The sequence below is a fragment of the Silurus meridionalis genome, chromosome 11 (genome assembly GCF_014805685.1).
Source record: "Silurus meridionalis isolate SWU-2019-XX chromosome 11, ASM1480568v1, whole genome shotgun sequence".
Classification (NCBI taxonomy): Eukaryota; Metazoa; Chordata; class Actinopteri; order Siluriformes; family Siluridae; genus Silurus; species Silurus meridionalis.
In genome coordinates, this window is record NC_060894.1 from 8,722,855 (window position 1) to 8,748,983 (window position 26,129).

At 40.5% G+C, this 26,129-nt stretch overlaps 1 protein-coding gene across 3 annotated transcripts in view; it reads right to left on the reverse strand.

Annotated features, from left to right (window-relative positions):
- The window catches only part of unc5cb (unc-5 netrin receptor Cb), a 152,822-nt gene that overhangs the window by 30,672 nt on the left and 96,021 nt on the right, over positions 1 to 26,129 (reverse strand). For all 3 annotated transcript variants that reach the window (XM_046861266.1, XM_046861264.1, XM_046861267.1), the window contains 3 exons: positions 3,865 to 4,045; positions 1,807 to 1,974; positions 536 to 700 (listed from right to left, as the gene is read on the reverse strand). In XM_046861266.1, coding sequence (XP_046717222.1) covers positions 536 to 700; positions 1,807 to 1,974; positions 3,865 to 4,045 — 514 coding nt within the window. The remainder of the gene's footprint in view (positions 1 to 535; positions 701 to 1,806; positions 1,975 to 3,864; positions 4,046 to 26,129) is intronic.

Below are 26,129 nucleotides of genomic sequence, written 5' to 3' on the forward strand. Positions count from 1 at the left end.
ACATATAAAATGGAAAAAAAAATAAATAAAAAAATCAAGCGTGTGACTTTTGGCGTGACTCCACGGCCCCCCGTCTCCTTTTCGTCTCGTTTGCTGAATTTTTTTAGACTCCGGATCATAGTAATCACAGATGCTTCGCGAATCTAAAACTTCTCTCTAAGTACAGTATAATCACTTAGCGTTATTTTAAATATAGCTCCTGAATGGTGGGTCTGTGATGGGGGTAATTGCTTTCTGCAGTGCAGCGTAGGCTGAGGCGTGATTTAACACACCTGTGTTCCATATTTAGTCTCCATGCTTGGTTTGACTAAACAAAGGTTTGTGTTATTTTTGTTTGCTGGATTCGGATCATTGTCTAGCCCACATCCATTATCTATAGATCTGCTTTATTGTTAGTTGTAGCAGAAAAAAAACAAGAAAAAAGAAAATTGATATAGAGAGAAATTAAATATATGCAAGGTTTAATAGACTTTCAGGAAGATTATACAGTCAAGCTGAGGATGAAGACGCGTGAGGAAGTTCGTTGGTTACTCACTCTGCATGCACAGGCCGTCGGTACAATTCTTGGATTGAAGCACCATGCCCTCACAGTCCTTGCCACCATTTTTCGGAGCTGGTGCGCTGCACTCTCTCCTTCTCCAGTGGGTGCACTCTGTCCCACATGTTGACCATTTACTCCATTCTGTCCACAAACCGTCCACTGGAAATACAGCGAGAGAATGAATACGGATGAAGGAGCCACCATGGTCATTTTAATTACAACTCTGAGCTTCAACTTTAACAGATATCAAAATTTAAGTAAGAGTTCCAATAACTACACTCCTCCAAAGGTTTTTGAATCAGGCCAAAGATCTTCCTAAAGGGAATCTGAAAGAAAGCCTGCCATGGTTTTCACAAGAGTCCTACACACAATCTCTCCCCCCAAACAAGCAAATTGAATAACTCTTGGGCTCAAATTTGGACATTTAGCTCCTTAAAGTCCATGGTGTGTATCAGTTTACCAATTAAACCCAAATCAAATCTGATTTTCTTTAAAGAATGAAGTCATTTGAAGTGTTAAGCGTTGGAAATCACTATACACAAGAGATACAATCAGTATCAATGAACACATTCAGAATGAGGTTATAATGTGTGATTCTCACTATTCTTTTCACATAATCTTTGATCGTGGTTGAGACTAGACGCCTGCAGCGAGACAAAAAAAATTCACATTCAAGAAGTGAACTAGATATAATTTTTTGTCAAAGTTTGTGGACACCTGGGCTGGGATGTAGTCGGCGTTCCAATTAATCCCAAAAGTGTTCAATAGGGTTGAGGTCAGAACTCAATAGCACATCTTTCACTCTAACCCATGTAAAGTATATATTTATGGAGTTTGCTTTGTGCACTGGGGCATTGTTATGCTGGATTCCAGGTTTGGGTGTCCGAGTTCAAGTGAAGGGTATTTCATTCTAGTGCATCCAAAGCCAATTGTGTGCCCTTGAAAGTCTGGGAAAGTGCCCTAGAAAGGCTGGGGAAGTTAAGTGTGTCAAAACGTTTTTGAATATAGTGTATATACATGTATTTCATAAATAAAAATGAAAAAAAGTTAAATTTATTGTAAAACTGGGAAATTCTAGAAAATGGCCAATAACTGCATTCATAAGGCAGGAATACCTGTGAGTGAATATCTATGATGTGCAGTTTTGAATAATTGCTCTATCAATCTGATTGCAGATTATTTCAGGATTTTCACTATGGCTTTGCTAAGCACCAATCCCCCATGAAGAAAATTGCATAGATTAGTGGGAATTACTGGTACAGTACCTGGACATAATGGGTTGCAGGCCAGTTTCTGAATGGCTTGGCCTTCACATATGGCTCCCCCGTTGAGAGGCGCCGGGTTGGTGCAGCTCCGAGTCCTTTTCTGGAAGCCTTTTCCACAACGACTGTTACACACCGACCACTCGGTCCATGTTGACCAGCCTCCGTTCACTACAACAGCAACAAGAGCCAAAAGTTTATTTGGATAAACTTGAAATTCTATCAAAAGAGCTACCATTTGCTGCTCATTATGCATTTTTTTTATTTGTTAAAAACAGAGACAGACAAAACAATGTTTTCTGTTGCAGTGGCTGTTTATGAACGATACTGCGATGGCTCCTGAGACAATGGCAAAATCCATCTCACTCATCACAGCTTGAGAATGCAGCTCGGAAACACACTACGGCTCCGGACTTTTAATGACTGCTTTTTTTCTTCACAATGTGCGAAGTAATGTTCGTTTTGGTAAACTAGAATGAGAGACTTGAAAAATCTAAAGCAGAGTGGAGTTTTTGTTGTTGTTTTTTTGTCAAATCCTGAGTTTCTCTCTTTTTCTTTTTTGTCTTTTCTTCAGAAGCTTTTTCTAGTGGCTTTGCTAGAACTTCTGTAAGTCTGATCTTTCCCTCCTGCTGTTCATGGTCTAATCAGAAGATGAGTCTTTCTACTCCTTATCTTGCTCTGGTCTCTCTGGAACGCCACAGACACGCTTTATAACATGGGCACCGCAGGAAGATGGATTGCAGTGCATTCTTTGGAGGATAAGCCGACTTCAAAGCCCCTCCATGTTGCCCTTGTGTTCTATATTTCGGGCTACCAAGAAAGGCCTGAATATTCTGGCCCTTTCTGCAAATGCTTCTTTCGGATTTGTCTGATCCGCACATGATGAAACCTTCCGTGTCTTTAGTTCTCTGCATAATAACAAAGAAAGGTATATTGGCAATGGAGAGGAAAGAACTTAAAATAATGGAGCTTGGATAATCCCCAGGCTTTCAGTGCCACGCTAGTGATTTAAAGCTCTGTTGCGGATTCATTCAGAAAGTCAGAAGTAAGAGACTAAGGAGAAACTTGACCCCGATGACATCAGCGGCTGCTGAGAGTAACAGTGCACCATAAGCAGGGAGGGAGAAGGGAAATTTTTTGCAGACAGATTTCTGAACCTCCTTTCGAATACAAGCATCGCCACTGTTAAGCCCCTGAGCAAGTACCGTTACTCTTGACTGCACAAGTTGCTTTGGATAAAATCATCAACCAAATGAGCAAAAGTTAAATCTTTGCTCTGTTCTTCATTTTGAAACATTTGCAGCTCTTCCTGAACTCCTCTGTAATTTTGCTTCTGCCATTTCCAAAGCGCATGCCTTCCCCATTCCTCTTATTCCAGCACAGGAGGTCATTCATTCTTCAAGCTAGACCCAGGAGCAATTCCGTCGAGTCTCCAGCTGAGGAAAAGAGTGTGATTTATTACGGTTAGGGAGAGTGAAAACTACCGGTTGCAGGATTCTGGAATTTGATGTGAAGGAAAAGCAACTATGATAGCAGCAGGTGGGAAGCTCAGACTTACTGAAGATCTATTTTTTCCCCCAAGCAAAAAAAAAGCGAGAGAGAGAGAGAGAGAGAGAGAGACACAGAGAGGGAGTCTTTCTGTCTTTTTACAGCTTCAGCTCTGCCTTCCTAACACATCATCCCATCAGTGGAAAGGTGGCAGGGTCGTGTTCAGTGAAGAACTTTCCTCATGTTTTCCTTGTCCTTTAAGACTGTGAGGAATTGCCTGAGAACCTTGGCAGGGGGTAGTTCCAGCTTGTCAGCACATCTAACACTTCATAAGAAAAAAACACCTCTTCCTTCTCTGGGGAGCGGCAAGGCGAGATCAGACTCAAGAAAAGACATGATGAGATAAGACAAAGGTGCTTAGTACCAAAAATAGCCTTCATAGGCTTATTTTTTACGTGATCAGGCTGTTGTTAGTGATATCTATGAATCAAAGGCTATATATCTTTATCTATAATATCTTTTGAATGCATATGAAATGTTTCAGTTTTTTTTCATTGGCTATCCAATCATTACCGTAGACTATAACAGTGGCTGTGGTGCTCCTCCTCTTGGCCACGATGTTTTTGGCGACACAGGTGTAGTTAGCGGTATCGGACAGACGAGCCTGTTTGATGATCAGGTTGTGGTCGATAGTGATGTAAAAGTTACGATCGTCTGCAGGGTCAATGACCTCTTCGTTTTTCAGCCACTCGACCTGTAGATATAGGAAGGGAGGAACATGGCTCAGTCAGCACCAGGCGCTGCTAACGCACAAGAGAGACGTTCTCATGCGGACATTTTCATATGGACATTTTTACATCGATCCAATTTGCCTCCATAAATCAAAGTGAAGCGTTTAAAGGCGCATTTGCACATAGCCCCCCGGCTTACATTTCAATAAAGTCTGATAACCGCCTCGGTGTTTATGCCAGCAAAGCCTGAACTTCTATAAAACGTCAATACCTATCATGTTCTCTTTTTTATTCGCCCCTGAACAAAAGAAATGGTCGGGAGTCAAGGAAAAACAGTGCTACTCTTGGTGATGACAGCCTCTTCGACCTTTCCTTATGACTTCCTACTTCCCGGTGATGCCAATATTAGACCTGAGGTCATATCCGGAGAGTGTGTAACTGTTTGGAGATTTTATTTGACCATAAATCAAGCCGATTTTTGCTGCTCAGGCCTCTAAAGGCAACATTACAGATTGTAGCCAGTCAATACAGCGCTAGACCTGAGATGGGTGAAATCTATGGTGAGTTGCTCCATGCGTCTCGGGAGGCTGCTCGGTCAGACTGCATGCGTACTCAGTTCGACAACTGAGCAGAGGAGGCAGCGAACATGCCCAAACTGCTGACCATTACGGGTCATCGCTAGGGATGAATATTACTTTCGAGCGCAGGGGGTGGTTAGGACTGTAAAAGCTTTCAGAGTACGCCGAAACTAACCATTTCTACATTCGTTTTTTTAAGTACTCCTACAAGAAAATGAGACAGAAGAAGAAGAACCAAGAGTCATATAGCTGTAAAGTCAGACATTTTCTGGGGACTATAAAGAAGAAAGCTGTAACATGACTGTTTAAGAACAACACTCTTCCATCTTCACTGCAAATGATGTAAAATGCTGATTCTTTAGTTACAAATACAGCATTATAAAGAGTATAAAGCATACGGAACATGTTGATGTGCAGTGAAAGATTGTGGGCTCCTCCCGCTCTCCATGGGCATAAAATTTTATAGAGATCCTTTTGTAATTCACAGTGAATCAAGCTCTTTTCCAGCCCTGAATTTAGCTACAGCCTCCAGTCCTTTAGAGACGAGGCAAAGTTTGGGTGGATGTGGAAGGTTTATTGTTGTTGTTTTTGCTGCAGTGAGGCTTTACCCCTTCTTTTAATGTTGTGTGTTTTGAATCCAAATGCAAGTGCAATCGATTTATTGTATGTTAGCAAGTTTACATGTAAGCAGCAGCCTGATTTAGATCTATGATCCAAACGTTATGAGATTTTTCTTTTTAGAAATTGATTCGTCCATACATTGCAAAAAAAAAAACCCAAAAAAAACTTGTTTTGTAGATGATATATTCAAAGTCTTGAGATTTTGAAATATTAATTTGATATTGAGGAACTCTATTCTGAAATTGTTCCACAACAAAGATTGATGAACCTCTGCCTAGTGTTATTTCTGAGAATCTTTATACTTTTTTGCATACTCAATCATGTTACTTCAAATTCCTTCTTTTTTCCTTAAAATTTTACATTTTTAACATAGAAACATTTAATATGTTTTTGTTTGATTGTGAAATAAAATGAGATTCATTGCTTATTGCAGAATCATTCTCTTTTTATTTACCTTTTACAAAGAGTCCCAACTTTGATTTATATATATATATATATATATATATATATATATATATATATATATATATATATATGGATTATTCAGCACATTCCAAGAAACTGTTTATCTTCAATTGTTATTACTGAGACGCTCGATGGTTTTAAAAGCGAGTATGAGGCGATTCAGTCGTACAGTTTCATTTCCGTAAGATAAAATCGAGCCGGACAAGCGATAGTGCACGTACCATTGCATTAGAAATAGTATTCATCGCTATGAACGAGGAAAAAGTAATGTAAGATTAAAAGTGTGATATAAAAGTGAGAAGTGCGTGGCCGGCTGCATGACTCTAATGCTTGGTGAATTTCCACTACTTCAGGTGGAAAGTGCTGGCGGAGAAGCAGCGGCCCCACGGCATAAGCAACAGCTGAGCAGACAGATTCATTGCTGACCCTGTTTGATTTAGCAGGACACTAAAAATACCATTCTGCCTTCCCCAAGTCATTAAAGGGATCAGCTTGTGATAAGAGCAAACTCTTGCATATAATGTGCAATTTTCAATTTTATCGCTTCCCATTATTGTTTATAAATATTTAATAGGTTTGTGTGTGTGTGCAAGCACATGTTTGTGTGTGTGTGTGTGTGTGTGTGTGTGTGTGTGTGTGTGTGTGGACTGGACTGGATGCTTGCCTCTGAGATGCTGGTGTAATATCCTGTGATACCCTATATGTGCCTGCACTCCCTTAGCGCTGGGATTGATAGCATCCCCTATAGGCTTGTCCATTCCTGAGCACCACTGCTTTTCCATATTATACACTGTCACACAGTAGGGACAAGCAGCAAGGCTGAGACTTTAATCCACTGTCATGTAGAACAGTCCGGAAGTACATCCATTATAATAGTCTCAGCCTGTGCATCCTTCTCACCTCATCAGATCAAGTGGGTAGTTTCCTTTGTATAGTTTATATCTAATTAAACTGTAATTACAAATGATCATAAATAGGGTTTATGGCTATTTACATGAAATGATATGGAAAAAAAAAATCCAGCTGGGTGGGTGGAAATGCCTTGTCTTTCAGAGAGGCCTGAGGAGGCTGCAGACTAGTTTGCTCTGATCGGAAGACTACGGTAACTCAAAGTGCCACTTTTCACAAACATGTCAAGTTGAAAAGCTTCTCAGAATGAGTTCGAAACAATGAGGTGACTTTTTTGTTGTTGTCGATGTTTTCAATCTCTAACTGTTCACTTAGCCTGTATGATAATATGTATATATTTCAGCACATATTGGGCTTTTGGACATACAGGAGACCGTTGCATAATCGCACAGTGTCTGTTAAATCGCTTTCTTTTTTTGTGGTTTCTTCCTTATTTACAATTTCATTTATAGCATTTGGCAGACACACTTATTCGTTTATCTCATTCATACAACTGAGTGGCTATGGGGTTAAGGGCCATGCTCAGGGGCCCAGGAGTGACCGCTTGGTGTGGCTGTGATTTAAACTCATGACCTTCAGCGCCAAAGTCGAATGCCTTAACCACAAAGCCATCACCTCCTTCCTCCTCCTTATGTTGTCTCAGGACTTTTTCCTTTCCACTGAAGATCCTGGCTTGCTCATTAAGGAACTACATCAGCTCTGTTTCCTAGTAAAGCTACTTCTTGACAATATCTGATGTTAAAATCACTATATATGTATATATATATATATATATAAATTATTCAGTCGAGCTGAAATTTTTTACTGGTTGGCCATATAGATAAGTCCTGAGCTGATCGTTACACACCGCGACCAACCAGCATCTATTTAAGGGCCATAAATCAGTCGGCTAGATAATGGATGTCTGTGGATGTCTCCAGTCAGTCGCTGCTTTAGTCTCAGGTACAGTGCCGGGATGCAGATAAAACCGAATGCCGTTGCTCTACATTAAGGCAACATGGAAACCTAATGTGACAGAACTGCAGTGCAGGCAATGTAACGGAGTTAGCGAGAGGAAGTCAGATTCTGAGTGAAATCAATGAGGATTACATATAAATCCAGTGGGCATGAGGCAGCCTGAAGTGATTATATGCATCACTCAGTTTACTAAAACAAACAGGCAAACACAAAGCAGTCTGACGGGAAGTGGTTAGGTGTGTGTACGTGTGTGTTTGTGATTGCTAGCATGCTAGAGCATGTGTTTATAAGTAGCGGTATGAGGTATGACTTTGCGTGCGTATGTATGCGTGTGAACACCGAAAGAGACGACCTCAAAAACGTACCGTGATTGATGTAGCTAATTGAAAACGCCTATGTGTTTGGACACAGGTGCATGTCAGGATTTTGAGGAAGCGAATGTGTGTGTATCTCTGTGCCGCGTAACGCTCTGCTGCTGATTGGAGCACGCACTCCCTGCTGGCTTGCTGATCCCGTTATTTTTGCCACTGCTCCCCGACGAGTTCTGAGTCTAACTTCGAGTCAGGCTTATACCACATTCTCGTGCTTCACGCACAATTCCCTCACCTTTCACACAGGGTGCAGCAGTGCCAAGCGCAATCTGTGGACGATAACTGAAGTCGATGGTTGTAACTGCGAGAGCGCGAGGCCATGGGCACCGGCGAGAGGGAACGTTCAGCAGCCAGCGAGACGGCATGCCAGGCAGATATTGGGTTACTTACAGTCACTTTCCTTTCAGAGTTCATTCAGACGCTCCAGGGCTTGACGCCAGTGTTGAACACGAGATAACTCGTTTAAAATTTAATGAGACAATGAAAAAGACAAAAGGCACAGAGCATCGAATTGGACTCCTGCTTTTGTCTGGGAATCAAAAAGAGGATGTGCTTTAAGTTGTACTCTGTCTGTTCACGGGCACACAAAAGAACTACTGGAGCTTAAATTAGCATATACAATCTCCCCTAAACCTGCCTAAACACAGGAAACGCAGCTGAATGTATAAAAAGAGAGGAACTTGAACCTAAACACCTAGCCTTCTTCTTCCTCCTCGGAACGATTGAAAAAAAATCAGAGGCATTAATTGGTTACTGAAGTTCAGTCTCTCTCATTCTTTTAAATGACAACATGTGATAAGTGCATGCGTACCACTGAATTATTCACGGCGCGAGTGTGTGATTTTGACGGAACTGAAGTGTACATGCTGTAATTCTTGAACACGTGGAGGAGCTGCATCATGGCAAGTGGAAACTCTAACACATACACAAGTGTCACATAGCAACACACCCACATGTACTCATGGCCATGGATGAGGGAAAGTGTCGCTTTTCCATCTTGTTTTGTCATGGCCCCATTCTCTTTCTCTCTCTCTCTCTCTCTCTCTCTCTCTCTCTCCCACATGGATGATGCTCTGTACCCAGAACCATAATTGGCACATTTCTTGTCATTAATGAAAAGGAAATTGCCACATGTCAAAAAAAATTTATGCTGGAGAAAAAGGTGAGAGCGCAAAAAAAAAAAGAAAAATTGCACATAAGAGCACTGACTGTCTTTTGCTACAATGAGATGTCTTCATTTAGATAAGTTAGGAGACAGAGGAGAAAGCGGGTATTTGATTATTGCTCGCTCAGGCACTAATATTTATGAAGGAAATTAAAACAAATGGTCATTACACAAATAGAGAGAAACATTAGGAGCCAATTATTCCATCCTGACTGCATCAAGTGAGGCTGACATTCATTTCATTTTGAGCACCTGCAAATGCTGGAGCATTTCGGTATGTGTGTGTGTGTGTGTCTGTGCGTGTGTGTGTGTGTGTGTGTGTGTGTGTGTGTTTCGACTTTTCAACACTGATATTAAACACTGCATTCAAAAAAAACCCTAAAAAAACCTGAGCACTTTAATAGGAAGATTTTTCATGCTAATATTATTATTATTATTATTGTTATTATTGATATTGTGATTTGTGGTGAGCAGGTTGAGAAGAGCCTGGAGGGGTGGAGATATGCGCTGAAGAGAAGGTGAATGAAAGTCAGTAGGAGTAAGACAGTGCATGAGTGTGAATGAGAGGGAGGGCAGTGGAGGTGCGGTTACAGGGAGAAGAGGTGGAGAAGGTGGACGAGTTCAGGTACCTGGGGTCAACAGTGCAATGTAATGGAGAGTGTGTTAGAGAAGTGAAGAAAAGAGTGCAGGCAGGGTGGAGTGGGTGGAGAAGAGTGGCAGGATTAATTTGTGATAGAAGGGTATCTGCAAGAGTGAAAGGGAAAGTTTATAGGACTGTGGTGAGACCTGAGATGTTGTATGGATTAGAGACAGTGGCATTGAGTAAAAGACAGGAAGTGGAGCTGGATGTAGCAGAGCTGAAGATGTTGAGGTTTTTGTTGGGAGTGACGAGGATGGACAGGATTAGAAACAAGTTTATTAGAGAGACAGCACATGTAGGACGTTTTGGGGACAAGGTGAGGGAGGCGAGATTGAGATGGTTTGGACATGTGCAGAGGAGGGACATTGGGTATATCGGTAGGAGAATGCTGAGGATGGAGCCACCAAAAAGAAGGAAAAGAGGAAGGCCAAGGAGGAGGTTTATGGATGTGGTGAGGGAAGACATGCTGGTAGTTGGTTTGAAAGAGGCAGATGTAGAGGACTGGGGGAATGGAGACGGATGATCCGCTGTGGCGACCCCTAATGGGAGAAGTAAAAAAAAAAGAAGAAGATTATTATTATTATTATTAGGCAGCAAAGCACCAAAGGTGTGTAAACACCCTATTGTTATATTCCCTTATCCTTTTCAATGTTTCTTCTTCTGAGTCTGTCTTCAGGCTATAGTGTCTATGCCAGCCATAGAACCTTCTAGAACACAGTTGTGAAATTTAGCACTTAGGTCTAAAGAACATTCTTACAAAAGATTTCTGGAAAAGCAACCACATGGGGGTCAACATTTTTTATTAAGATTTTGATCATTTTTGAACCGGGTTTCAAATTCCTATGACGTCAGTGAACTCGTCCTGAACAAAACCTTGGATTTTGTCAAAAACTGCATTATGTCCGATCATCAACAAGCAGCGTTGACATACGTTTTCAGACCAACCTGGATTTATGTTATCATAAAGAATGCCTGCATTTCACACAGCAACAAATCTGATGGTGAAGCCGCCATCCAGGAATTGAGGCTGTATCTTATCAACAACACTACACACTGACTATACCTTTAGGCTAGGCCACCTACTGATCAAAAACTACTCATCCATCAAATTTTGTTCACTCTTCACATCATCTTGACACCCTGCTGCCTCTAGACCTTTCAGGCTACAGTCAGAGAATTTTCACCACTTGGTGGCTTTGTAGTGAATGTCTTGCATGTGAGCTTAGAGAGTGCTGGCTCAAATCTGGCTTGTCCTCACACTAAGGTGAGGTATGTGGTGAGAAAAAAAGTAATCACTCCAGAAATCTACTGATCCACATAGTGCACTATACTGCCAGGCCTCCTGGCAATATTATCTTTTTTTAAGTAAGGGAGCAGAGTAAATATCATTTTATAATTTTGGAATATATATTTTAGCCCAAAGATATCTAAGACAGGACACAAAACGTGATTAGCACCTTTATAAAGAGACAGGCCTTATCCCACAGAGCCACTCGACTCGACTCGACTGGACACAATCATTCTTTTTAGGGAGTTTAACTTCCTTTTCTTCCTTCTATCTCTACAAAAAGAAGTTATTGATGAAGAAAGAGAAACTTACAGAAGCATATTATCACCTGATCTAGGTACAAACCCACTGAGCCAACTGGTCTTTATGTTTTTTTTTTTTTGATGGTTTATCTTTCGTTTTATATCTCTACCAAGACAAAAGAAAAAGATATTACGAAAAAAACTCAGACTTGAACTGAGTTTAACACGTGTTCAGAACAGGACTGAACCCACTGAGCCATTAAGGCTGAAGACCTGTTCTTGTGTTTTTTTAAGGCAACTTTTTCCCCCATTCTACACCACCTGCTGCTGTTGGATTGGATAACAAAGTGTGTAAAGGACAAGACTCAAACCTGAACCCTAAAAAGTTTGAGCATTATCTCTGGAACTTCAGTGACTAAAAGGCAAGATTTTGCTTTATCATCATGTCTTTACTTGATTGGGGCACTGGTGTCTAAACTCGTTCCACTGAGCCACGGGTGCACAATGGTTCCCTTCCATTTTATACAAGGTGGGAAATCTATTATTGATAAAGAACAGCCCAATGGTCTGGATTTATATCACTGGAGCCAGAACTCAAATAATGATTAGTACTTTCATTTAGGCACTGGTCTAAATTAACCACTAACTTTTGTTTTACATCTGCACACACAGTGAGAATTTACACAAAGTAAGAAGTTACAAAAGCATAGCATTACCCAGTCCTGGATTCTAACCCAGTTTAACACATTCACATTTGTTTTTTTCCCCCTTTACCATCAGAGAGAGAAGTTATTCCTGGATGTAGACATTTTTCTTTCTTTAAGCTCGATATTATGCAAAGGAGAAAATGTATGCATGTGGCTTTAAACCAGAGAATTTTAAACCCGTGCCTCAATCATGTAAAAAATAATATGCTAACAAAATAAAATGTTGCTTTTTAATTAATAAGAGACAGAAATCAAGCTGTTATCGCCATACAGATCCTACATACTCTTATGGCTGGTTGTTGCTGTGTTTCACGTTTTGAATCTTTTCCATTACTCAGCAACAGAACCCTCACTCACCACCATCAGAGCTCCCTGTAATGGTTTCAGATCATAGTGTTTTCCTATTGCTAGAGTTAAACCTTGATAGGTAAGTGTGTGTATGAAGTGTGTAGTGATGACAGCTTGATCCTTGTCTCTGGGCCTTCATCAGGCAACAGTTGATTTTGCAAGCATGTCTTTACATTGTGGTTTGAGGCCACATGCAGGGATTTTTTTTTCCTCTACAAATGTAGGATAAAAACAACCTCTCTTCCAAATATTAAAATGAGCTGAAGCCCAGGTGGCTTTAAAAACTGGGTTCGAATGTCTGTTCTATTGCTGTTTTCATGTTCAAGTCTTTTGTTCCTTAGACACTTTATGTTAAACACCACAGCAACAGATAAAATAAAGGATGAAGCTCACTAAAAAAAGGATACAGCTGGTTGTAGCTGGTGGCTCAGTGGGTTAAGACCAATGCCTTCCAAAGGGTCCAAATCATAGTTTGAGACCTGGTTTGGATACTGTAAATAGCAAACAATTCTGTCTCTGCTGGTAGAGGTACAAAAGCATAAAATAAGCCCGACTTAATATGAGGTTTGTGAAGCATCTGTCATTGTGCCAATCTTTAGCAGTAATTTTTAAATTTGAGGATTAGCACGTTTATAAAGGCATTGGACGTAAATCGCTGAGCCATTTGAGTGAATTCTTTTTGGGAGGTTTACCTTTCATTTATTGATAAAAATGACAATTCATTTCAGCAAATTCGGTGCTGTAAACGGCAATATTTTCCGTCACTGTTGGTAGAGGTAAAAAAAACAAAAATGAATGCACCCCTACAAAAAAAGAAGTAATGCCCAAATGTCTCTGTGGCCTAAGGCATATGCTTCTCTAAATGTATATTAACCTGGTTTAAATATGTTTTTCGGGTAATGCATATACGTCTTTATCTTTTTGTTAGATCAACATCTCTTTGCAAGCCCCCCAAAAGTAGAAAAATTTGTCACCCCGGATGGCTCAGTGGTTTAAGCCCAATGGCCCTCTGAATGTTTGTTGAGCTTTCTTTTTCAATTATTCACTGGCAGAGGTTAAAAAAAAATGAAAGATAAAAAAAGAAATGAAAGCTGTCAGCTCCATGTCTCAATAGTGAAGGTGCTAATCATGGTTCAAGCCTGGGTTCATGTGAGCTTTGTGATGCATCCATCATTGTGTCTTTGTTTAGTTATAATTTCGCTCAGCTGGTATTAAATGAAAGATAAACTCCCACCCGAAAGAGGTCATCGCTGCGTGGACTTGGTGGCTTTGTGGTATAAAGGCCTGCCTATGAGCTTAGAGGGTGCCACTTTAAATCTGGCTTTTCCTCACACTAAGTGAGTTTAGATGGTAGAAAAGTGTGTTAAAGAATGTGGTGGAACCCTACTGAGGGGAATGAGTGTGGTGAAAGGAAGGCTGTGGTATGGGGAAACTATGAGGTAAATGGTGCCAAAAAAAAAAGTGTGGGTGAGTTTTTGCATATATAGAAAGTGCAATTCAATAAGTTGAACCTCTTTGTTTCTGTGTTATAACGCCTATTTTCAAACCCTGAGGCACAGCTGCCCAGATATTGCCCTCCATTTCATGTCACACCCTCCAGCACTGTCCACACCAATCCATTTGGATCCACATCGATCCATTTTCTCACCCTCCAATACCTTCCATGACCCTCTGTTTGGAGCAGTTCTTACCATCCACTGTCCTTCCTGCTGTCTGTAACCTTCCACACATCTGTTTTCTCAGAGACTAGGCTGCGGTTTGAACCAACAACCTCTCAATCCAGAGGCAAATCTCTTTTAACTGAGCCACAGGATCGCTTGCTTGCAGATTCCAAACCCTGACCATCAGTGCCATAAAGTAATCACACCACTAACCTACTGAGCCACAGTGTTGATATAGTACACATGGGGTAAAAAGGGAAGATCAGGCTTGAATCAGTGTGGTCCAGGATGTGAAGCAAGAGCTTTACCACTGAGCCTGAACACTTCACAACTGCAGCTTTCTTTTTATATAATTTAACCAAAAGATGCATCACCCCAGAACCCTATTTTCAGTCTATGTTCAGGATTTCACCTGAGGTGTGACATGTCTTCTGCTTTGTGCAGTGGGTAAAAGTATCAGTGTGTAAGTGTGTGTGAAGAAGTGTGTGTGCTTTGAGATTTGAGTCAGGTTGTTTCTACAAGTCAAGCTTTGCCTTTATGATCAGTCATCTTTGTTCGACTGTGATGTAAAGATATTGGTTTTCCATATACTAATATCGTTCTTCCATATACAGTAATCCCCTGTCCCCGGTTTATCGCGGAATTTAGGTTGAAATAATGACATTTATTAATAAAATATAATTATTAATTATAAAATGAAGTAAAATGGTAATACAGTACAGTACTGTATACAGAAAATAGCATTTTTGGGGTGGTTTCCGTTCATCACGGAATATATTATATTAATATTATATGTTATATTAATATATTAATATATAACATATATTAATACCAGTATGAAATTAAACATATCAATAATGAGTATATTCACTGTCATGTTGTCAGGTGTTTTCGTAGTGCTCACAAACTCTAAACAAACTCTATGACTTACACAAAAATTTTCATAACACTCTCATAGCTATCCAACTTTTTATCTATATATAGCTAGCTAGACACACACCGACAGGCAGACAGACAGACAGACAGACAGACAGACAATCATTGTTGCACTAGTATGGTTTATTTACGGGTATGTATGAAGCTCCATCATGCTAGTTATGCACAACCTCTCTGATTCTAAAGACCTGTTATAGATGCACACCATGCTCAGTGCATATTATTTGCCAATGCATCATATACATGATTGTCCACATGGATCCATCTGTATATAGAGGGAAGTTATGAGGAAAACTACTTCTACTGCCGCTAGTACATAACTGGGTGAGTTATTGATTTTTTTATTGGAAAACATGTCAGAGATGATTCTTTTTTCTTTTATTTTAGACCTCTTGGATGAATAAAGCAGAAATATGTCAAGGTTAGGATGTGGAGGTCAGTGTCTCAGTTTTCTAAATGGAGTCTTACATGTAGCCAAAGAGACAAATGCACTTCGGTATGGACTGGTAAAAAGGTGGTTGTTGAGGATGAAAAAACTGGCTAGATTTTGTTGATTGGTGTTGGTTGTATACTGTATACTGGCTTCAAGCATCTGTAGTACATCTGGGGTATATTTAAGCTCACTGAGTGCATGGCCCCCAAAATGCTGTAGTTATACAATTAATTTATTATAATTATTTTTATTAATACTAACCATCATGCATTTAAAAAGGTTTATAGGTAGATTTGAATTGTGGAACAAGTTCACACACGCATACAAAACGCAGGACTCCAAATACAGGAAAAAGCGTAAAGTGAAACTACGATTGCAAGCAGGGGCTTCTTACACAAATGTTAAATAAATGTCTCCCAAGATAACCCTTCATCAAACCTAAAATGAGAAGAATGCCTTGGTTATCAACAACTCGTTTGCAAATCCGTTTATTGTCATGCTGCGAAACGTCTGTCGCACAAGACTCTGTGTATAAGCTGTTACCATAGATACGATAAATGATTCAGATGAGCACATTAATATTAACCTGTCAGCCAGAACTACTTTTTGAATGCCGCTGTTAAATGAAAATAATGCACACGTTCTGACCAATGAGATTCAAACCCGGCTGTGCTGTATTAGTTCCTAATCCATAGAGAGACATGACTGATGGATTAGTCACAAGTCAGTGCAAACAATTAGCATTCACTATCACCCAGAATGCTGGCACCAGCTTCATCAACTTCTGACATAATGACCCATCTGTCTGTCTGTCTGTCTGTCTGTGCGAAGCATTTACGTGTGCCATGTGTAAAGCCTCAGCGTGATTGAGTAAACGATGAGGATGAAGGCGAACTCGCATCAATATCTAATGAAGTGTGGTGATTGTTTTAAATGGCAGTGCCATTCAAATATTCCGCACACTGATCCGAACAGGAAGGCAGACTGAATTCTCAATAATATCCCCCTTCCAATCCACCCATCTTGCTTCTCCGAGTCGACTCCCTCCGATGCGAAGCAGACCGTAGTAATGTCTCCTCCAGGGTTTGACTCATGACATCAAAAAACAGCAGCGCTCTCACTAGCCTGTGATTTCGTGTGTAATGGGGTGGTGCGATCGGGGATGCTTTCCAGATGAAAGCGCCCAAAACAAAGAAATGAAATGAAAACATTGCGGCAATCTGCTTCCACTTTAATCTCCTCCATATTGCTCGGATTTGTGGGCCAGAGAGCGATGTGCATATGACACGAATGGAAACGCACGGCAGTCGTCTCGCCCGCTCCGCTTCCCTTCTGAATAATTCACACTCGAGACTCGTGAATGGGGGGCTTATCGGTGCAAGCTGGGAGAGGCAAAATTCACAACAAACCTGTTTGTTTTGGGGGTTGGGGTAGCCAGTGGGGGGTTGAGCTAAGACAAAGTGAACTGCGACAAATCCTAACTACCAGAATAAATATTTCAGGGGATATACTGTTTCTTTTTAGTTCTCATATAAATGTGTTCATGACCTTTTTTTTTTCCAGGGAAGCTCGAGAAAATGTGTGCTCACTCAGAGATGCAAAGCCCACAGTTATTCAGTAAATGCCAGGACACAGGGAGAGTGGGTGGAAAACTCTGTCTGTCTCTCTCTCTCTCTCTCTCTCTCTCATTCACTCGAACACACGCACGCACACACACATACAAACACACACACGCACACACACGCACAGTGTGAGAGCACGAGTGGGAGAGAGGTGATTAATAAGTGTTGTTAGAGCCAGGCATGTGAGGCTCACTCTCTAGACTGAGGCAAAGAGAGGCAGAGGCTAAACCACCAGGCCTCTCTGGATAGCCCGTGCACAGATGTCCTAATTAACACTGAAGGTCGAGCAGACTGCTGAGGTGTGCCGAGCCAGCCCCGCCTTCCCCGTGCTCGTTTTTACACCATTTCTTTTTATTCTACTCTTCTCAGGTGAGCAGTGATGCCTGTTACTACTACAGTCTGCCAAAGAGACATCCCTGTATCTGTCCACATTACTAAACACAAGTTCATCACCATCGTTTCAAAGCAACGAGGTTTGACTCAGAACTGGAGCTGAACTGAGGCTGGTCAACACACAATTAACTGAAGAAAAAAAACTTTTTCAACTCTTTGATCTGGAGCTGGAAAAAACAAACAGAAAATGAGATGGCAGGAGACGACGCGCGGCCATTTTAAAGCTAGTAACTTGTTTCATAGACGTGACATTAAACTCTGGATATCTGAAAACTGGATATCTGAAGGCGGGATCAAATGACCAGAAGTGAACTATAAAAGTGAAATTATTTGTATTATTTTCAGAATGGTGTCCAGAACACCAGGGACAGATATGATTGTCCAAAATATTGTGCTTTAGAACTTAAAAACGGAAAATGCGTTGTTAATAAATAAACCAAATTTTAGGAGAGGAGGAATACAATACTCCAGAAGGAACTTGGTAACTTTCCCTTATTTATTAGTAGCAGCACAAGTAATAGCAGTAGTAGCAATACTAATAGCAGCAGTAGTAGTGGTAATACTAGTAATTCATAATTAATAAATACTAATAATAAAGTTATTAATACTAGTGGTAATACTAGTACTAAAGAATTTGGCCAGAAGACACAAGGCTTAAGGCTAAACTGTCACAAGTTGTGCAAGAGAAATAAAACACAAAAACAATAGTTAATTGTTATAGTTAATACAAATATTACTACATTATTACTTATCTTACTTTTCGCTAAACGTATTAGACTAACTGTTGGCCAACACTGTTCCTATTTTAAAGATGAACACAAATAAACATGTATCTAGAAAACTAAAGAAGAGAACCGAGTCACAGAACCGAGGCATCTTTTACAGCACTAGCAGCTTTAAGACACTGCGATCTCTGCCGAATCAGCAGAACTCCACCAACCAACTTCTCTTACTTTATCTTGCGTGTCTATTTTTTTTTTTCTTTCCGGACTATTATTCTTATAATTTACGATTAAATTGTGTCTTTGAAGGCGTCTAAAATTGTCAGAAGACGATACATAAAAGTTTATGAGTTTTGATTCAATCACAGGGGAGAAGCACAGGCCTTGGCATATCTGTTACGAGCAAAAATATGGAAATGTGCAGCAAATCAATGTGCATAAATATTAATATGGCAGAGCGTTCCGGAGCATGCGGTATTATTTGTGCGATGGATATCTATGGCGTGACACAGAGTGAGTTAGTGGTGACCTTGCCATGCTGAGAGAAACTGATCAAACTGCCAGGGTTTTACTCAGAGGAAAGTGAATAAGAGAGATGGGTTTAAAGTACAACATTTACAGGAACCGGGATGCTCATAGGTCTTTGCCTTATTCATGTTTGAAAAGTCCTCTTTTTGCGTCTTAATAATACAGTCTTGCCTTTTGTTTTATTTATTTACCTCTTACCAGTTCACATAAGCTTGTGTTTTGATGGATTTGCTAATGAGAGAGTTCAGAAGCCTATGGTAACTCATGATAAACTTGAAATATATTTTAATAATCCAGTGATCCTCTGCAGACTTTAGCCCTTCTGCTGTGAGCTTCTTGTTCTTCTTGTTCTTGTTGTTCATCCACCTCAATGGTGCTTTTCTGCTCAACACGGTTGTAAAGAGTGGCTAATCGAGCTATAGCCTTTCTGTCAACTGGAAAATTCTCCTCTGACCTTTCTCCTCGAAATTGGCATTTCTGCCCTTTTGTTTTTCGCACTATTCTTTATGAATGCAAGACACTGCTTGTGTGAAACTCCCAGGAGATCAGCAGCTTCTGAAATACTCAAACCAGACCGTCTGGCACAAACACACCACATTCAAAGTCTGAACTAAGATCATGTTTCTTTTCTCATAATGATGTTTGATTTGAACTTGGTCTTGGGACTTATATAATACATCTCATTATTTGCATGAAAGTTCCCAAAGTACCTTACCACAAAAAACAGCACGATTTTAAAGTTTCTGCGCTGCATTTACACAGTGTTCGAAATCCCATCCTACTGTTTTGAACTCGAACAGAACAAATACCAGTTTCCTTATACTCACCCATAACTCAGGAGGAGCGCCTGGGCCATCCGTTCTTGTATATTGAGGTGTGTGTCCGTGAGGTTTGTTGCCCTTCCACTCTTGCATACTGAACTCACACTCTCTGCTTGCACTCTGCTTTCACCTCTAAAGTGCACCCCTTCGCACTTTACAACTTATTCCCTTATTTAAGCGTAGCCAAGCCGGGGTCAAGAACAACTCGTACTTGCAGTACAGTATATACCACACTGGATCGAAAAGCTCGGTGAACTGCAGCGCGCCTGGGGAATTCTCTGTCACAACTCGAGTCGTTTGCAAACTACAAAACCCTCGACTGATTCAGCAGTGTACAGGTATCGTAGAAAAGGAGTGAGGTTATGTGTGTGTGTGCACGAACGTGTGCAGCCTCATTAATATTGCAAATCTTTTCTACAATGAATGCACTAATTCAGCAAAAAAACGATTCCCTGCGGACCTGCACTACTGCAGCGTACCTCGAACCAAACAAAACGGCAGGTAACAAGATAAACGAGCACTAAAGAGTTCTAATTGAACAACGGTATTAAATAACATTAAGCACACCGTTGTCTATTTCATTATAATAAGGCTGAAGTGTGTTGGAGCTCGATCCCTTGTGCCCTTCCTCGCGTGTTCACTTTGCATTCTAGTTAGCAGAAATATCTATATACTCCTGTACACATTCTTATCGCTTTAGCTGACAATCATTTACTGTCAGATAGAACAAACCGAAGATAAGCACACTTGGCCAGTGTGGTTCTCATTCATTCTCACTACTATTCAGTACAGATCCTTTTTACCGTATATATTACCGTTGGGGCGTTAATATGTCAAGTCATTTAAAATGACCGTTTCTGTACTGTGCAGTCTGTGCATGCTGTAGCATTCTTCTGCTGTTATAGCCCAAGGTTTGATGTGTTGTAAACTCTGAGATGCTTTTCTGCTCACCATGGCTGTACAGAGTGGTTATCTGAAGACATCCTGTAAGCTCAAAATAGTCCGTCTTCTCCTCTGGCATCTCATCCTACAGAACTGATGAATGTTTCTCAAATGCACAGAAATAACTTTTCTTCTAAGCTGTTAATGTGAACAAGCTCTTCGCCTGTTTCAGGATTATTTTAAGCATTGTGGAGGTGTTCCTAACAAAGTGCACAGTTAGTGTATAACAATATTCAGTGTGTGCTCAATGTTTCAGTATTTATATAACTAAATAGTACACGACTAGTAACAATTAGCTTTAGGGTTCCTAGCAAACCAGATAATGGACCATTAATATTGTGCCATTGAGAAAAACTTTAGGTTTAAAACACCTAAAACACTCCTGTGCAAGCCATCTAACAACGGCATAACTAGCATATTGCACACAGGTTACGCTAGCTAACATTTAGGGGACTATTGGCTTGTGTACATATTTCCTAGCAAGCTAGTTAACATATCTTATATGTCTTATAATGTACACTCAAGTTAAGGTTTCTTAGCAAACTAGTAATCCTTTAGATAAAATGTATCGTGTATTAACCAGCAGAGAACTTCCATAGCAAGCTAACTAACCTTGAACTAGCCCAAATATTAGGCCTATAACACCTCCTGTGCAATCCATCGAACAACAACTTAACTAGCATATTGTACATGTTTTGCTAGCTAACATTTAGGTGACTATTGGATTGTGTATATATTTCCTAGCAAGCTAGCTGACATTAGCTAGGTCTTATATTCTACAAAATGTGATAGGTTCCTTAGCAAGCTAGAAATCATTAAGCTAAGATTATATTGCATCAACCAGCAAAGTTCCCTAGCAAGGCAACTAACTTAGGATAGGTGTTATTTGAGTATATGTTCCAGCTAATATGAATAATAATTAATTAAAAATGTAAAGTCAATTTTGTGTTAATGTTATTCAAGAAAATTACTCCATTGTCCAGTGCATGAGTTTTTGCTTCTCAGTTGGCAAACTGTTCAGCACTCCTGCTGCGTGCAGCCAGGGTTTGGACGTTCCTCCAGCCGTCTCCTAGGCTGTGTAAAATGGGTCAGTGTTTTTCAGAGGCTGCATAGGCCTCTACCCCAGGGTGCGCCAATAACTTTCTCCCCACCAGCGCCCGGCAGGACCCCAGCCTGCCCGGCAACTGCCTGAATGAAAAACTCCGCTGCCATGGCAACGGGCTCACCAAGCGCATCGGCATGCCATCACCTTTGAACCCTGTCTTTATCCGAGCACTCTGACAAGTGTTTCTAAGTGCCATGAGAAAAGGAAGAGAGAAACAGAAATACAGCCTTCTTTCACTCCACTATCCGAAGACCATTTTATGGGCTTGCCAAGACGTTGCTCTGCAAAAGGGGGTCATGAAAGGAGGGTAAAGAAAAAGCTAAAGCAAAAAAAAAAAAAAAAAAAAAGCTTTCGCCTTGCTAGTGTTCAAGCTCCTTCAGAGCACATAAAGGAGTTCATGGGAGGAAATGAAAAGCAATGCTTCTCAAAGAGTTGCCATATCCTTGACTTGCCCCCAGTTGAGATTCATCTCATAAAAATTAACTGACAGATGCTCGTGGAAACAAAAACTACAAGCTGCGAGTGAAAAAAAACTAATAATAATAATAACAATAATCATAGTAATGATAGTGTTTAATGTTAACATTTTTTTCTCACGCAAGACATTAAACCGATTAGAAAAGCGAGGGGAATGAAACATAAGTAAAGAAAACTCTGGAGAGACGTTGACTCTGAATGAATGACTCTAATATATTCACAGCACATGATTCATATGAATGACCCAACTGCTGTGCTATTTTGCAGTAGAAGAGAAAAAAAAGCCACAGTCGCAGTATGTCATGCACATTCTTAATGGGCAAGAGAAAGCGCCAAGATAAATGTCTGCAGCTTGTTTTCCTTGTAAGGCTTTGGAAGTGCTGCCACTATCAAGATGAAGACGGTTCCACCAGCTTGGGCCGGCAAAGGGCAGGCTGAAATACATCCCTCTGCCTAGGGATTCGTCTGTCAAGACAGAAGCGCAGACAGACAAAGCGCTTCCTGGAAGGGAGTTTATAAGTTTCTGAGTGAATGGAGTCTGAGAGTCCAATTGGCTTCGATGTTTATGTGCCTTCTAAGTGAAGGGGAAAAGAATGATCTGATTCTTCCGGCATTTTGGTTACAATATGGCTCATTCCACAAGCCTCATTTTCGACGCAAACAACACGGTGAGCAATTGCATACAGTAGGAAAGCGATGGTATGCTACATTTACAGTTGACATCCTCGAGCCTGAACAATGGCTGGCTTGCTTCAGAAGGCCATTAGCATAATGTGTCACTCTACATTTTTATTTTTATTTTATTACATTTGACCGATGTTGCCATTTTCATTACATAATCCTAATCGCTTGTGCGTGGACAGTACAATCCTGTGTCCTAATGCAAAAAGCGGGACACGTCCCTGCAAGCGTAATCATATATCATTTTGTCTAATTGAATTGTGACAAAATTGTGATAAGCCAAAGCTTTTCTTTTTGTCTAATACAGTGTACAAGAAACGTAGAGAAACAAAACTATCTGCTATACTTCACTGTAGTCTGATTTGATTGGGGATTTGTACACCTGATCCAAACGCCTGATAGTTAAATCATACAAAAGGACATAATATATGAGCAACACGAGTAGGATGGACGATTGCATTAGAGTCTAATACCCTCTTAATCAGATTGTTTTTCCTTCCCAGCGCACAGCAAGAGTTATTGCCGTGGATCATAACGAGAGCCATAGCTTTGGCGTTTCAGCAAGTCTCGTCTCTCTCTCTCTCTCTCTCTCTCTCTCTCTGTCTCTCTGTCTCTGTCTCTCAGGTTCCTGTCTGCTGTTGGAAGACATCTTTGCTTTTCCTTTTTGGAGGATTGATCGCAGCCGTAGCCATAGCCACAACCCATCTGTTTTCTCTTCGTGAGATTTGTGAAACTTTAGATGCCTGCGACTGGAAAAATTGTAAGAAAAAATGGGCAGGAAAGCTGAATCTCAGGAAAGAAGAGATGATCAGAAGACAAGAATCGAGACAAGCCAACTTGGATTTGATGACTTTTTAGATTCCGTTTAGCACATTCATTTTGGGGAAAAAAAAAAAAGTCTAGTGACAAATCCGGCATCCGGCTTTTTGTAGCACAGTTTATTGAATGTCCTTAACCTGATATGGCTTTCCAGCTCTCCTCAGGTTCAGGAAAAAAATTATCTCTATCCCTGATCTCCATTGTTTTCAGTGAATAATCACTGATCACCATTTCTCCTGATGGCAATCACCATTTTCCCAACCACCAGTTGCTGAACACCACTGTCCCAACAACAATCAGTATTTTATTCCAGACTTATTTTGACTCTAATAAAACCCTATTGTTCTAACAATAATGATTTAATGAATATGCAAATTAGACGGCAGGTAAACCATTTTGGGTGACTTTTTGAGCTAGATTTAGCTACTTTCCGTTGTAAACCATTAGCAAGACTGATTGTGAAAACAGTCTTAACTGTTAAAAAAACAACCAGAAGGCCTGGATTTATTTCTTCACCTGGAGGTGAGGTGAGCCGGGAACTAATCTGGCAGAATGACAAAGGCCACGGCGTGCCGCCAAAAACACACCTTAGGTTTAGTCATGCTGAAGATCCTTCAGCATCCTGAGGAGCTGATGCGAGCCGACAGGCCTGGCAGGCCCCGCTAACCCCGGCTCTGTCCGATTCTTTGCAGTTTCTGCCTCTTGCTGCGTCCCCCAGCCGAGATCCTGGCACTTGGTCATGCCAACAGGGCAGCAGATGCACGGTGTCAATGCTTTCACCGGCCTATGAACTAATCCCATGCTGCTGCTTGCTAAAAAAAAACGCCCAGGTCCGCTTCCTGAGCTGCTGACGATCTCTCAGCGTCTTCGCTCACATTTCTGCCAATCTCATTAAACAACGGCGAGGGGAGTAAATCAAATTGTGTTTTTTTTTACTCTTTCTCTGAGCTTGTTGTCACTTATGGCAGATGTAATTGCTTAGCAGGATAAAAGAGAGGAAGCAAAAGAAAGGGAGAAAAAGAGGAAGAAAGAGAAAGAAATAAAGCAAAATGGGATAAATATCATGGTAGAGATGGTTCTGTTTGTTGGCGTTTTGTGTGTGTGTGTGTGTGTGTGTGTGTGTGTGTGTGTGTGTGTGTGTGTGTGTGTGTATGTTTGAAGAGAGAGAGAGAGAGAGAGAGAAAAGGAGAAAGAGAGAGGAGGAAGGACTTGTGTTCTCACTCACAGCCCTGAGGCGAGCTGTTTATACCGCTTAAGACACGAGTCCTTATTGTATTGCATGATCTGTGTAATTTCATTCCTGGCTTGCTAGACTTCTCATTACGGCCATTCAGGCTCACTGCAAAAACCGCCATGACGGGAAGAGAGAGAGAGAGAGAGAAAAAGAGAGAGAGAGAGAGCGAGAGAGAGCGAGAGACTCTGTATAGGAAATCTAGAATGTCTTAGCTCTGACAGTTGCAATAAAAAAAAAAAAAAAAAAAAACACACCTTGCTGGCTGGAATTCATCTAGTTTTAACCTCCTTGCAGCCAAACGTCTATAAATACCTGTATTTCTATTTCCTGATACATCCAAAGCATTTTGGGGATCTGAAATAATAAATGGGGTTTGCCTTGGGTGTTGCTCCAGCATTAACATTCTTCCTTTTTTTTTTTTTTTTTTTTTTTTTGTTAACAAAAAAGCTCTCTCCATTTTCTAAAATCAGAGGTGAGCAGCTCCCTGCTGATTATGGCCTGTTTAGTACTGTCAGCACTTCCATCAGCAGTGGAAGCACCGCAGTTCCAGTCACTTAACTGCCCATTTCCAGGTCAGCCGAGGCCCCTTTTCAGAGCAACATCAAATCGACACTCTCTCTACTTTCAAATCACCATCTGACGTCCCCCTGATTTTTCTACAAAGCAGTTTTTTTTGTGTTTTATCACTGCCTCAAATTTACATTTTAGTTTAAATGGCCCAACAGATATTATGTGCATTTTGTTCAGGGGTAAAAAACAAATAATAGAATAAAAATAAACAAAATATAAATAATAATATGTGCTTAATAATATAATAATACAAGTGTTACAGATTAAAAGTACTATTAAAAAATGTAAACGAATTAAAACAATTAGAATGGCTTAATTTGTATAAAAAGTTCGATTTATTAATTATTTTTAAATATAATATGCATTAGTAGGAATTTTACAATTCTGGGAAACAATCAGTGCTGGTTCTGTGATGAAGTTAAACGAAACTACCCTAAGTTGATTTTCCAATAGCGCACATCTGACGATTTGTTTATTAAAATAAGTTATATTTTTTTTTATCCATTTATGGTTACATTTTATTTTAAAGAATGCCCACAATAAAAGCTACTGTTGGTTGTCATTTTGTTCTCTGAGTGCTGACACTGAGACTCCTTCCAAAATGGCACTAAACAGCTAGATATAAGAGAAGGTTTAAGTTCAGTGATTAAGGTTCTGGGATCAAGCCTTTGAAATCGCCAAGCTGCCACTCTTGGGGCCCTTAAGCAAGGCCCTTAAAGCTCAGTGCTCCAGGGGGTGCTGTATCACCGCTGACCCGCCGCTCTAACCCCAGCTTCTTAACATCACAGGGATATGCGAAGAAAGAATTTCGCTGTGCTGTAAAGTACACCTGACAAGTAAAAACGCACTTTTCCTCCTTTTTTTCTTTCTAT